The 14,489-nt window shown below is 35.2% G+C and overlaps 1 protein-coding gene across 5 annotated transcripts in view; it reads right to left on the reverse strand.

Annotated features, from left to right (window-relative positions):
• Nucleotides 1-2,558: 2,558 nt before the first annotated feature.
• Nucleotides 2,559-14,489, reverse strand: part of COL24A1 (collagen type XXIV alpha 1 chain) — a 392,145-nt gene continuing 380,214 nt past the window's right edge. For all 5 annotated transcript variants that reach the window (XM_069596518.1, XM_069596489.1, XM_069596509.1 and 2 more), the window contains 3 exons: nt 9,602-9,711; nt 6,795-7,010; nt 2,559-4,008 (listed from right to left, as the gene is read on the reverse strand). In XM_069596518.1, coding sequence (XP_069452619.1) covers nt 3,862-4,008; nt 6,795-7,010; nt 9,602-9,711 — 473 coding nt within the window. In that variant the 3' untranslated portion in view covers nt 2,559-3,861. The remainder of the gene's footprint in view (nt 4,009-6,794; nt 7,011-9,601; nt 9,712-14,489) is intronic.

Consider the following 14,489-nt stretch of genomic DNA (forward strand, 5'->3'; position numbering starts at 1 on the left):
ATGTACAGGTCTTATTTTTGTAACCACCCAGCCAGTCTGTGTCTTTTAGTTGGTTCATTTAATCCATTTACAATTAGGGTAATTTGTGACCCCATGGATTGTAGCCCACCAGGCTGCTCTGTCCATAGGATTTCCCAAGCAAGAATACTGGAGTAGGTTGCTATTTCCTTTTCCAGTGATCTTCCAGACCCAGTGATCAAAACCACGTCTCCTGCATTGGCAGGTGGGTTCTTTACTGCTGAGTCACCAGGAAAGCCCTATGTATATTAAATATATATATTTATATCTTTATAGTCATCTATCATCAATTTATCTGTTACCTTTCATCTGTCTATCTCTCCTACTATATGTTTCTCTGGAAAACCTTAATACTGATTTTTACTTTTATAATCCCCATTTTATAGTGAAGAAATTGTGACAAGGAAGAATAAATAATATACTCAAAGTCCATAGCTAATCCTCAGAGTATTCTTAACTACCAGACTATACCACCTATAATTAAGTTGATTAAAATTTGCTTTAAATTTAATATTTCAGGAACAAAACATGAACACAAAGTTAAGGTATTTCTATTTTATATATATTTCTGAAATGAGATCTAGGAAAATCACTTATGCCTCTGATACAAAGTTTTTTTTGTGTGTAGGGAGAGAACAGAAGGTATAGGATATAAACTGAAACCAGAGTATAAACTGTGGGTTCTTACATTTAGAATCAGTCTTGAAAGCAAAAGTGAAAGTGAAGTCGCTCAGTCCTGTCTGACTCTTTGCAACGCTATGGATTGTAGCATGCCAGGCTCCTCCCTCCATAAGATTTTCCAGGCAAGAATACTGGAGTGGGTTGCCATTTCCTTCTCCAGGGAAACTTCCCAATCCAGGGATTGAACATGGGTCTCCTGCATTACAGGCAGACTATTTACTGTCTAAGCCACCTGAGAATCAGTCTTGGCTCTTTTAAAAACATTTTTATTTCTCAAGCAGGAAATCTGACATCTTTGCCATAGCCCCATTTTGAAAAATTGTGGTAAAATATATAACATAAAATGATTAAAACAACCAATTTAAAGTGTATAATTCAGCTGCATTAAGTATATTCATATTGCTGTACAGCTGTCATTACCACCCATCTCCAGAAATTTGTCATTATTTCAAACAGAAACTCTATTCATTAAAAAATAATTTATTTTTACCTCATTTAGCCTCTGATAAACCTCTGTTATATTTTCTGTTTAGGAATTTTTAGGTAGTTCAAATGAATGGAATCATACAATACCCTTTTTTGTCTGTCTTTCTTCATGTAGCATAAAGTTTTCAAGGTACATCAATGTTTGAGCATATGTCAGAATTTCATTTTCAAGGCTTAATAATAGTCCAGTGTATGTGCATACCACATTTTGTTCATCAGTTCATCTATTGATACACACTGGGGTTATTTCCATCTTTTGGCTATTCTATATAATACTTCTATGAACACTGGTGTAAAAATATGTTGATTCCTTCTTTTGGTTCTTTTAGGTCTATATGTGAAGTAGAATTACTGTATCATATATGGTAATTCTACATGTAACTTTTGAGGAACTGCCAAATTATTCTCCACAGCAGTTGTGCCATTTTACATTCCCACCAGCAATTTATAAGGGTTACAGTTTCTTCATATCTTCACCAACACTTGTTATTTTCCTATTTTGGGGGGACAGTAATAACCACCTTAATTTGTACAAAATAGTATTTAACTATGGTTTTGATTTGCACCTAACGACTAGTGATGTTGAGCATCTTTTCATTTGTTGGCCATTTGTGTATCTTCAGAGAAATGCCTGTTAAGTCTTTTGCTCATTTTTACTTTGGGTTTCTTGAGGGTATTTTGTTGTTTTTTGGTTTGGGGTTTTAAGAGTTCTTCATATACTTTGGATAGTAATCCCTTATCGAACATATAATGCCCAAATATTTTCTCCCATTCAGTGGGATGTCTTTTTACTATTTTGATAGTGTCCCTGGCACAGAAATTTTAAGTTTTGCTATAGTCCAGTTTATTGTTCTCTTTTGTCAACTGTGCTTTTGGTGCCCTATCCAGGAATTAATTGCTAAATCTAATGTCATGAAGCCTTTCACCTAAGTGTTAAGAGTTTTATAGTTTTAGCTCTTACATTTAGGACTTTGATACATTTTATGTTACTTTAAAAATTTTTGATATTATCCCAAATGTTGTTTACAGTAATAGTTTTCATCATTTTGAATCAATTTTTGTATATCATGTAAGATAAAGGTCCAACTTCATTCTTTTGCATTATGGATATCCAGTTTTCCCAAAACTATGTGTTGAAAAAACTGTCCTTCTTCCATTGAATGGTCTTGGCACCCTTGTTACAAATCAGTTGACCATATGAGAGAGAGTTTCTATGCCATGACCTAATTTTAAGTAGGAAATAGGCCCTATAATCCTTTTATAGATGTATAATAGATATTTTCTAGTAGTACAATATACACAGAACAGAAGGTCTAAGCGAAAGAGGCTGTCCTACATAATAAAAGGGTATGGTTAAAGAAAAAAGCACCAAAAAAGATATTAAAGCACATTTTTATTATAGATAGGTAAGTGTGGTTTGATGGTATGTTTATAATAGATGTACATGCTTTTCAATATACCAAAAGGTATCATATTTTTAATGCTTAACATTTCTCTTTCAAGGAAAGTCTGGACTTAGCCTCTTTTAAATGGCAAATGACTGTATTTGTTTTCTTGAATGTTGCTTTAACGACTGGTAAGTTGAATTCTTTTAGGTCCCAACACATTAAATTTAAGAATGGTGAAAGAAAATCAATGAATTACTAAAACACATGTAATTTCTATGAAACAGAAACAAAGTTTTTATAATTTAAAACAGCAGCAATTTCAAAAGATTTGCTGAATTACAACTTTACAAAATATATATACATAAAATATCATTCCAGATGATCATGGATTTTCAAAAATAGTATATCACAACCCCTAAATTCTAACCCAAACCTACTACTGGATGTAGCTGGCCTATAATATTTTTTACAGCAATTAAAACATAAACAATAAAACCCCCTCCCAATTCTCTTGTGTTTAAGCACAGGTTACAATGTGCTAGCTTTGATTTTATATCCACAAAGAGAATTTTAAAATAAGAACTTCACATAAATAATGTTTTACTTGTTATTAAGTATATGACCAAACAAATTAAAATAAGTACTAACAATCAAAACATATATTGATGTAACCAGTACATACACTCTTAAGGAATGACAAAGACGAATAAAGAAATAAAATAGTTTATGAAAGCCACAAGCACCTTGTTTTAGAAAGAGCACCAAGCAACACAAAAAGGCAACACATAAGAGGTAGTGTACCACTGGCTAAGATGTATATGCCCACTGGGGACCTGAATACAGCTTAGTATTTGGGAAAAGAAGACATATTAGACTGTGGCTTGCAGTTTTTAGACAGAAGCATTGCACATTTGGGAGCATTAGCCAGTATTGCTCCATAGTGCTTTGCATCTCCAGCTGTCTAATGGGTACTTTGCTCTCAGACAGTCAAAAAATATAGAATACCCTGAAGAATTCCATGTTTATAAATGTTCAGTTCTAGGGAATTCTCTAAAGCTCAGATCAATATAATTTTTCAAAGAATTAAATACTTTATCAGTTATAGTCCTTTAAAAAATGCCTTGTCTCCTTCTTAGGAGGAAGTCTTTTCTTCCTGAGATTCTTTAAAATTTAGCCAATGCTTTATTCCATGCATTTCATGATATCCAATAGTAACTTGCTGTCTATATTTTTCCCTCTGCAACAATTACCTGGCCAACAGCATGCATTCTGAACTAATTCAGAGACCTTAGAGAAAGCATACGGAACTGCTTTCAATGTAGTACTTCCGTTCGGTTTTGAGATGAGGAAGTTTTTGTACTTCTATTACTGGAAGTTGATTAGGGTCCTGGGTGTGAAAAAGGAATTTTGCCTTATGCCAGCTGCCATCTTGAATCTGAAAAATAAGAACAAAATGCTTTGATCTGTAATTTTTCCATTAGCAGCAGACAATGTCTTTTCATAGACGGTATAGATTTAAGGATTAGAAATAATGAATAGAAAGTACCTAGATAATGCCTGGCACAGAGTAAGTGCTCAATGAATGGGTAACAGTTACTATGAGTAAATGAACATATACGCTTATTCCATTTTCTAGATGGCATTGTGTGTTCTGATTTTTCTTGAGGCTTCCTGTTTCTGTTGTCTGTGGATCATTGGACCAGATATGCCCTGCTTCTAATGTGACTAGTAACCATTTTGTTTTCCTTTATTTGGAACTGATGCTTCAGGATGGAAACTTGTCTTGGATGAAAGGGAATGAGTGCGCTTACCCTCTCTGTACTCTAGGCAGGAAATATGCAGAATCCCTTCAGTACAAGTAAATTATAATTATGTTGAACTATGTTTTAGGTTTCTTTTTTTCCATTCTGCGGTTACTGTTTATATAGTTTCATTCCTCCTTTCCTTTCTTTCTAGGCCTTTCTGTTTCCTTTTATTATTGTATGCTCTTTTTTGGAGGGTAAATTCTATTATAAAATAAAAACTATGCTCTGATTAAGTTTCAGGAAAACAAAATAGAGAAACAGTTATCTAGCTTTGTGAAGATTTTTATACAGAAGTTTATTCATTTACTCATTCACAGAATTATCATGGTATAAATTTTAGAATTTGAAGGAACTTTGGAGATTATTCAATCTATAAATTCTATTTTAAGTTAAGGCATAGAAGCTCACAGAAAATAAATTACCAAAGTCATAACCTTGGGGTAATAACTAGGCTAGAATTCTCTGTAACTTCATTAAGTCTCAAACAATATTTGTTGAAGACTAAGTATTTTTGGCACAGTTGAATAAAATGTAATCCTCCAGTTTCTTACAGTTCTTGAGAAATACAAAGATGAGTAAATTCTGGCTTCTGAGTTCTTGCAGCTTATAAATTTAGAAAGGGAGAGGAGAAACAAACAGCCGTAATATAAGGCCATCTATGACATGCATCATAACGAATATAGAGAGTGAATGCTGAGTTCCTCATTTCCAACTAGAACAGTCAGGGAAAAGCCTTGTATATTCAGAACCGAAGATAGGCCTTGAAGAATGCCTACAATTTCCACTTGGTTAGAGGGGTAGAGAACAGCATTTCAGAGAAGGGGAATGACATGAATAGGAAAAAACAAAACAGTTGGAAAGATAGAAAGTGGTTGTGAAAATAAGCCTAGCATGGGGTTTAAGTGCACAGATTTTGACAGACACCCAGGTATAGGTATTCTCACATATAAAATGTGAATTAGTGAGGATTAAGTGAGATTTCTGTTAAAAGTCCCTGGCAATATAGTGTGGACTTTGGAACTGTATACACTTAGGGTTGATTTCTTGCTCTGCTGTACCTTGAACAAGTTACTTAACCTCTGTGCCTTCAGTTTTTCTTACCTATAAAATGATACTAATAGTAACTTCATAGAGCTGTTATAGTTAAATAATGTATGTAATACACAGTACCTGCCATCTAATAAGTCCCCAACAATTAGTAGTAGGAATTGTTGTTGATATTATTATAAATAGATCAGTTTGACCAGAGTTCAGGGCACGCAGTCAGTGAAAGCCCAAGCCTGAAAAATAGGTTGGGGCCTAACTATTCTAACTGCTGGTAAGTTTTGATTGTGTCTCAGAAATAGTAATGGGTCACTAAAAGTTTCTGGACAAAATTGTGAAAGTTAATTTTGTTGGTAATGCTGATTTCTTCACCTACAGAGAGTGAGCCATATATTTATGACTATTTATTTTATGATTTTTTCAAATATGCAAGTGTAGTTTATCTGAAAGTGAAATGTGAAAAAGTAAAGCACTCTAGTTGGGAAAAACCAAGCACTCAAAATATAAGACATGTTAAATCATGGGCTTCATGATACACAAGAGCAGGAAACCAAGCTCCTTAAAGAAGTTAATGATATGTAAGTGGATAACTCTATAATAGGGATCAGCAAACTCTTCTGTAAAGGGTTAGAAATAAATCTTTTAGTTTTGTGGGTCATATATACTTGACTCTGCCACTGTAGTGTGATAACAGCCCTAGATAATAAAGAGATGAACGAGCGTGGCTGTGTTTCAGTAACATATATTTAGTAAAGTGAATGCTGGGCTAGATTTGGTCTGTGGTTTGTAGTTTGCCAACACCTGCTCTACAATACAATGTTTTAAAATTATAAACTCTCCATTATTATTTAATTTTAATAGGAAAAATGGGCTATGTCAGATATTGATTTGTAGAGTCAAACTGCCATTTTGCCCATTATTTAGCATCAGGTTATGGGGACTGACAAAATATGAAATAAACCTGACTTGGCTCTATAACCTGTTTTTCATGAAGTAATGAAATGCAGAATCACAGCAGTAAAAATATACAAAAGAAAACATTTGTCTATAGGCCCTTATGCTCCATCTGCTATCATCTATAATTATTTCATATGGGGAATAAAAATTAATACATTAATAACACTCATTTTGCATATAAAACTCCATGGATGACCAATGGGTGTGACAAAAGTTGATATAAAAGAATAATTGATTATGAAAAATGTATGGTTATTACACATTAGGCACATTAAAACTTATTCTTCTGTAGCTTCAAGTTGCAATGTCTTACTCTCATATTAATTATATAGTTTTACTCTTATGTTAATTATATATAGTCTAATCAATTTTAAGTTAGTTATATTGAATAAATCTAAACATGCCATTCCCTTACCTTGCAGTCATTTGAAAGCACTTTAGGTTCAAGTAGAGTGTTTTCTTCAAAAATCTGACCATTCCATCCCTTGAAACCAAGAGTCAATCCTGAGCCACTTGTCTGAGGACTTGTCCACACTGGAGTGTTTAGACAATGAATGGTGATGATATGGGTGGCTTCTGAGCTCAGTAAATGAAGGAAGTTCATCTGGACTTTCCCGATTCCAAACTCCAACTAATGTTGTTGAAACAATATGTGAGTTATAAGATATGGCAACTGAAAAATTTATAGTTTGGAGAAACTTGAACAAAGTCCTTCAAAGGCAGGCTTGAGAAAGCTACTTTTTAGGACATTTAAGTGCCAGTCAGTGGTGTACTGGTAATGCTTAACCACCACCCCTGCAAGGGCAATTCTGAATTTCCATAGTTGTAAATACTCCTACCATGGCTGATTTTAGGCTATCAAGGTGGTGTCACTTAACATGGAATTCACAAGAGATCTTAAAATAAATAGGCTCTCCTGAGCAGTATGAGCTGGCTTTAGCATATCACTAGGCAACTAAATATGATTAAAAAAATAGTTTGTATAATATCATTTAAGATGCATTAATAACTTGTTGTGGATTATTGCTTAAAATTTCTTTCATAAAAATCTGAAATTCTGTCTGTGCTTTCATTTGAAGATTTATTTTTTTAGTTTTCAATGATAAGTTAAAAGTTGTGATAATTAATTGGTTGAATTATTTTAATTATGGAGCCTTTAAAGACAAAGACAAAGAATCTTAATCTTTGTGTTAGCCAACCCCTAATGCAGTTTTGGTCATACAGTGAGTCGTCAATAAGCTGTTTATTGCATGAATGAATGCATGAACAATATTAACTAATAAAGTGGACAATGTAGGATAGTACTGGAGCAAGAAGTTTCTAGATTTGGACAAGGAAGCAGATTTTTCTGTAGCTTTAGACATCATCATCATTTTAGCATTATTCAGACAGGGGTATGGTCATAACATAAATGAATAGAAGTGGTTCCTACTGAGGAATTTATACTAATCTCCAGTCACCAAATAAGAGTATCAGTTATAAGGTAATAGAACAACAACAACAAAACTGTAGGGAAAGAGAAGAAAAGGAAAGGTGGGCGGAGGGGAGGGGCATAAGGATGAAAACATGGAAGGATCATCATGAGGAACATTAGAGCTGAAGCAGTTCAAATTCTTTGATTTTGTAGATGAGAACTACAAACCTGTGAAATACGGAGCCTTTCTAAGCCCAGTTTCCTTATTGGCAAGTTTGGGTATAACAGCAATACAGGATTGTTACAAGGATGTGAGTTGTCAAGTGTCATTTAGTTAGCACAGTGCCTGGCAAGGAGTGGGCTTTCTGGTGGTTCATAGTATCATTTCCCAGGTTTTAAGAGGAACAGAAATTAGAATCCAGGTCCCTGATTCCAAGTCTACTATTCTTTCCATTACCTGTGCAGTCTTTCTAAAGTTGAATTTATGGATGGGAGAAATGGGGGAATTGATTCAGCCAAGGAAAGAACTGGAATATGGCTCCTTCACTGATTTTATTTTCTTTGTACTCCCCTCTTTCCTTTTTTTCCATGATGACCCAAATAAAAATCCTGGGCTAAAAGCAGGGGCATGAGGGTGATTATGTGGTTAGTTTGGAAGTAAGGCGATCTTACTGCTCCTCATTAGCATTATACATATTCCACAGAAATAGAAGAGTCCTCTCCTGTTCTGCTTTGGGTAACAGTGGTGAATGCCTAATGAGATAAGTGGATGAAACACCCTGGTTAATGAGGGGGAGCGTTTCAGGAGAAGAGAACAGTCTAATTCTAAGCAGTTGGAGACACTGACAACACTGTACTTTTTAGCTGATGCCTTCTTATGGTGGAAAAAACACACAGTAGGTCCATGTATCACTTCTTTGTTCACGAAAAATTAGTTTCTGAGAGGGCCAAGGTGTTAACCAGAAAAAGAAAGAAATGCAGTTTTGGTTTCTTTGATATATGTTATAGGTAGATCCCATGGACGGAGGAGCCTGGTAGGCTGCAGTCCATGGGGTCGCGAAGAGTCGGATACAACTGAGCAACTTTACTTTCACTTTTCACTTTCATGCATTGGAGAAGGAGATGGCAACCCACTCCAGTGTTCTTGCCTGGAGAATCCCAGGGATGGGGGAGCCTGGTGGGCTGCTGACTATGGGGTCGCACAGAGCCGGACATGACAGAAGCGACTTAGCAGCAGCAGCAGCAGCAGCAAGCTTTAGGATTGAGAAACGCTTGTTACAATACCCAGTGTTATACCAAACTAACTGTTGTTCTTTCTAAACATTTAGTTTATAGAATTATACATATGTTTTAAATACTACCCAGTGGATATTTCAGGGAGGTTAGTTTTGTTCCCAGTCACCCAAAATAGCAAGTTTTGTGGCAGAATTCTTCTTTTAATGATGATGATGTCATTTTCAGTAAAAACCTTAGGTAACTGATTACTGAATACAAACACTGCAGCTGTTTTGGAATTTCCTAATGAATGCATGAGCATAAAAACATATGTTTTACATTTTTAAAAGGGATTTAAAAAGCATAGTCAGTAGAGTAAGCCAAACTAAGCCAGTCATAAAAACACGTAATCAAAATGTCAAGAATTAACAGGATTAGTTTTAAAAACCAAAAAGTTTCTTTCTCATATATGGTAGAGAATATCTTGCTTCCACTCATAAAATTCATAATTATTTAAAGTGGAAGATTTTTAAAATCTCACTATTTACTGATAGTGGGCAAGTACCAGTATATATGCTAAATTCAGAATTTACCTTTGTCACAGAGATAGGAGATAAACATGTCTGACCACCAGCACTGAAATTGCAGAAAACCTCAATGGCATCTGAAGGGCATCCAAGATTTGGATCAATCCAATATTTTCCTATTTATTGTGAAACAAAAATATTTAAATGACATGTTAAAATATTTCTGAACAATCCTTAAAAAGTATCATACTTTCAACATATTTTTTCACACTTTTTCCTGTTAAAAAACTTAGAAGTTTATAAAGATCATACATTTAAACCAATACATTTAGTGAAAAAATAAAAGCCGCAAGCATTATGTTAAACTGATAGTGAAAATACTATATTTTTCACATACCTATTAATTTAAGGCCATTTCATAATTTTAATAAAAAATAATTGAATGGCTATATCTGTTACTTCATGCTATAGATAAAATGAACTCAGCAACTTAAGTGAATTGTCTACAGTTACAAAGTTAATACAGAAGTTGAAATTAATGTATGATATGTGTCTATTTTTGTACTATGTCATTACAGAGCTTAAAAATGAATACATATATTTTAAAAATAGAAACCTCTTCAGTCTCCCTGAGGAAAAATATACCTTTGTTTAACTGAACTGACAATTAAAAAGAATAACCATTTTTGTTCCCAGAAGAAAAGTGTACAATTAAATGGTTATTTTTGTGCTTTCTTTTCAGATTTGTGAGTGGAAAAGACTGAAGTCTCTATAGCCAGTGTAAGCCTGCCAATCTTTGCATCCATTGAGTGTCCAGGAGAATCAAATGGGGCATAAAGTTGGACTTTAGAACATATTCAAACTGAAAAGTACTGGGGTAGCATCTTAATTCTGGAATAACAGGCTCAGAATACTCAAACAGCACCTTATTCTAAATGCAAAGAGTAGGAATTTTTGAATGAGATGGCCCTGCCTTCTTGCATTAAAAAGGCAAGAAAAAATTAATAGTATTTGTTAAAGGCCATTTTCTATAATAGGTAGAAACCCCTTGTTTGTTTCATTTGTTTCCCATAGCAAAGATTTCTCTTGCTCATTCTGGGCTTCCCCTGGTCTGCCATTGTAGATTTACACACATCCTCGACCATTCCCCCTCTACTATTCTTCTAATCCTACAAAATGAAAACTTGAATTGTTACTTCCAAGAGTAGGGGACTATCTCTATTGCAGTGGTTTTCAGACTGTTGACGCTGTTAAAACAGCTGGGCCTCACCCCTAGAGTTACTAAATCATTACATTTGGGATGGGGCTTGAGAACCTGCATCTAATTCTAGTTCATGGATGATATTTGGAGAATCACTGATCTATATTGAAATATGGAAGAAAAGGGTGAAAAAGTCCTAATATCACCTCTGTATCCCATTTCTCCCTGCTCGATTTCCTCAGAATGCTGGACATTTTGTAGTTTGTAGAAATTACAGCTGGCTTTTTAAAAACCAGGATCTGATGCAGGCTTACAGTCTTAACTAAAGAGGTAGACATATATCTTGACTCATCATCTCCTCTCATTCAAGAAATAGTTTCCTTGACTATGTGAGCGGACATATAAGCTTTATAAAAGGTTTTCTATCAAGCAAGATCTCATTCTTATATGGGTTGGAGTGCTTTGAACTCAGGCATTGTTATTCACTGGTGAATTGGTAGGGGGCTTCATATTTTTTTAGGATATAAGCATTATACCATAATACATCTTTTGTAGGCCTAAATGCTTGAACTCAAAATTGGCTCTCTCCTGAGAACACTGCTTCCATGCAAGCCCTTTCTGCCACAGCCTCTACAGCATTGTGCCTGAGTCAGGAAGGGGTCTTTCTTGCTCCTTGTTGCCACTTTCAGACCATTATCCCTGCTTTAAGTCTGAGAACACTCCATGGTAAAATTTTTGTCATTGCACTCTATCACCTGTCACCTGTTCCTGTTGCCATCATCAGCTTTATTTCTTTGATTTTAGCCTTTGGCTAGCTCTTTATAACCTAATTCATGGTGATTTTACATCCATGTTGTTGATATTTGTAATATTCTGACCTCTACTCAGTTCCTCCAATTCTTTCCCACCAATTTTTTTGTACCCTTCTCCTGTTCTGCTTACTTTCATCATTAACTCCCAAGGCCATGCCCTAGTCTTTTTTTAGGTTTATTACCTACAGCTAGATCTCCTCCATGATTTCACCTCTCTTCTCATTTTGGCTCATTCCCTCTAGTGTCCTGACTCCAATAATTCTTTGATCCTATCATTTTTACTCCCAGAGTACAGATCTTTGAAAGCCTGAATCTCCACCATCTGTGGGCTTCGGATTCCAACCTTCGATCCCCTATTACACTACTCAGTCGCTGGACGCACCCAGGGCAAAAGCAGCTGTAAGTGTGTGCCCATCTCTGCTGTGTTCTTCAAAATCCTTTCTACTTTGTCAGTATTTTATGTTTTTAACTTTTTAAAAATTTAGTTAGGCAAATTGAATTATCTGCTTCCTAACTGAGAGTGGAAACTCTCCAGCTCCATTTTCTCTTAAAACCTGACAGTTTTAACTGCTACCATGCCTCTAAACTGCTCTTGCAAAGAGCATCAAAGAACTTCCCATTACTAAATCTAGTAGCCTTTTTCAGTCTTCACCTAACTTGACATTGGCCCAGTAGATCCCTGCCTCTTCAGGCAAACATTTTCTTCACATTCATCTACTTTTTCTCCTATCTCAGTGACAGCTTCTTCTTAGTTTTCTTTGCTAGTTCCTCCTCAACTGCCTGATCTCTAAACATGGAAGAGTTCTAAGGCACAGTTTTTAGAACTTTAAAAAAATCTACTCTTTAGGGTAGTCCTAGAGAGTTTCAGGGCACTAGATGCTATTTATATGCAAATTACTTTATATATTTTATCCATAACCAGGGCCTCTCTCCTGACCTCTCTCCTGAATAGACAACTACCTACTTGACATACTTCCTTGAATGTCTAACAGACATCTCAAATACATCCCAAACTGAACTCCTCATCTTGATTCCAAACTTGCTTCTCTATCTGTATAGACAGCAATTCCACACTTCTAGTCCCACTGCAGTACTCTAGCCTGGAAACTCCCATGGATGGAGGAGCCTGGTAGGCTGCAGTCCATGGGGTCACACAGAGTCGGACACGACTGAAGCGACTTAGCAGTCCTTTAGTCAAAACTCTTAGCGTCATTCTTTCTCATTCTGTTTCTCTCAAAATCCATATCTGAATTATCAACAAAAAAACCTGTTGGCTCTACCTTAAAGCTTATCTAAAGATTTAACCATTTCTTACCACTTTCCCACCACTAACTCTAGTCCAAAACATCATCATCCCTTAGCTTTCTCAATGGCTCCTTCTACCCTGTCCTCATTATATTTGTGATACATCACCAAGAGTAACATTTTCAAAATTTAAGTCAAGTCTTGTCATTCCTTTGCTCTAACTCTTCTAAAACTTTCCATCCTATTCAGAGTGAGAGCTGGAGTCTTTTGATTAGCCTATAATATCCTATATAATCTGGTTTCTTGACATCTTTCTGACTTCATTTCCTACCATTCTTCTCCTTACGCACCTCTTCCAGTCACCTTAACCTTCTTGCTAATAGGACATGCTAAACACAGGTTCAGGGTCTTTGCATTTGTTCTTTCTTCCTGGAAAGCTCTTTCTCCCAGATTCCCTGTGGCTTCTTCCCTTACCTCCTCCTGATGTTGCTCAAATGTCACTTTCTCAGAGATGATTTATCTACCTACTCTATTTAAAACTTCACCCTCAACCCTACTTTCTATCACATCCCCCCTTCCCTGTTGCTTTGTGTTTTTCTACTGCACTTACAATCTCCTAGTGATGAAAGTATTTTTGGGCATAAATAATTTCCTAATACCTTGCAAGCCATACAACTTAGCTATTTCTCCTATGAAGAAGGCAGACCTTGAATTAGATTTTAGTAATTGGTATGCCCTATAATGTCTTTGTTCCTTTCAGTTCTATAGAAATATATTTTTATACCCTCAAATATAGGAAAGAGTCAAATTTGATTATGATGGGAAGCTATAACTAGAAATATTATTTGTTTTTGTGATAATCTAAGGTAGGAGACATCTATAGAAGTTAAACATTTTATTAATATAAATAAAACAAATATTTTTGCTACACTTCTAGAATGGAAGATGCTTTTAGACAAATATATATTTATACATGTATATTTGCATGTAAACACATGTGTATAAAAAATAAAATATGAACTACTGTCCATCCTACAGAATTAAGTAACTTATTGTCAAATCAGCATATGTATCATTGTATGTTAAGACTAGAGTTTTTCATAATTGATTGTATAGCTGACTATATAGACCCCATCAAAATTAAAATTAAATGACATTGTAGCAGACAGGGTTTCCCTGTTGATCATCAGATAGTAATGGCTCCTCCACTTGCTTTAAACCTTTTGCTTGATGGCTCTATTTTTGCCACTCTGGCTAATGGATTTTGAGGTATCAATGTGAGGATGAGACGATTCCAAGCATGACAAGCCTCCATCTTTACAGTCAGATTCCAAAATGAGGCATTTAAATCCCATTTTATGTAAAAATTAAGTTTAGGGAGTGTAATAGAGGGGGGAACTATGATCTCTTTCTTCATGTTGCCAACTCTGGTGGTCCTGACAGGTCCTGTCTGTTAGTTCAAAAGTTAACCTTTCCTATTTTTTATTTTTAACATGTATTCTAAGCACAGAGTATAAGCGAATGACATAGATGGGGTAAGAAAATCTGGGGATATGTCAGATTTTGTAGTAGAAGATCTTTATAAAGCAAACCCTTAAAAAAATGATACTTTGATATCAGAAACCATATTTACCTTAAGAAGCATGTATTTGGTTCTTGATGACCTTAAAATGCCTCTGCCATGGTTTTATCAAAA

The sequence above is a fragment of the Ovis canadensis genome, chromosome 1 (genome assembly GCF_042477335.2).
Source record: "Ovis canadensis isolate MfBH-ARS-UI-01 breed Bighorn chromosome 1, ARS-UI_OviCan_v2, whole genome shotgun sequence".
Lineage (NCBI taxonomy): Eukaryota > Metazoa > Chordata > Mammalia > Artiodactyla > Bovidae > Ovis > Ovis canadensis.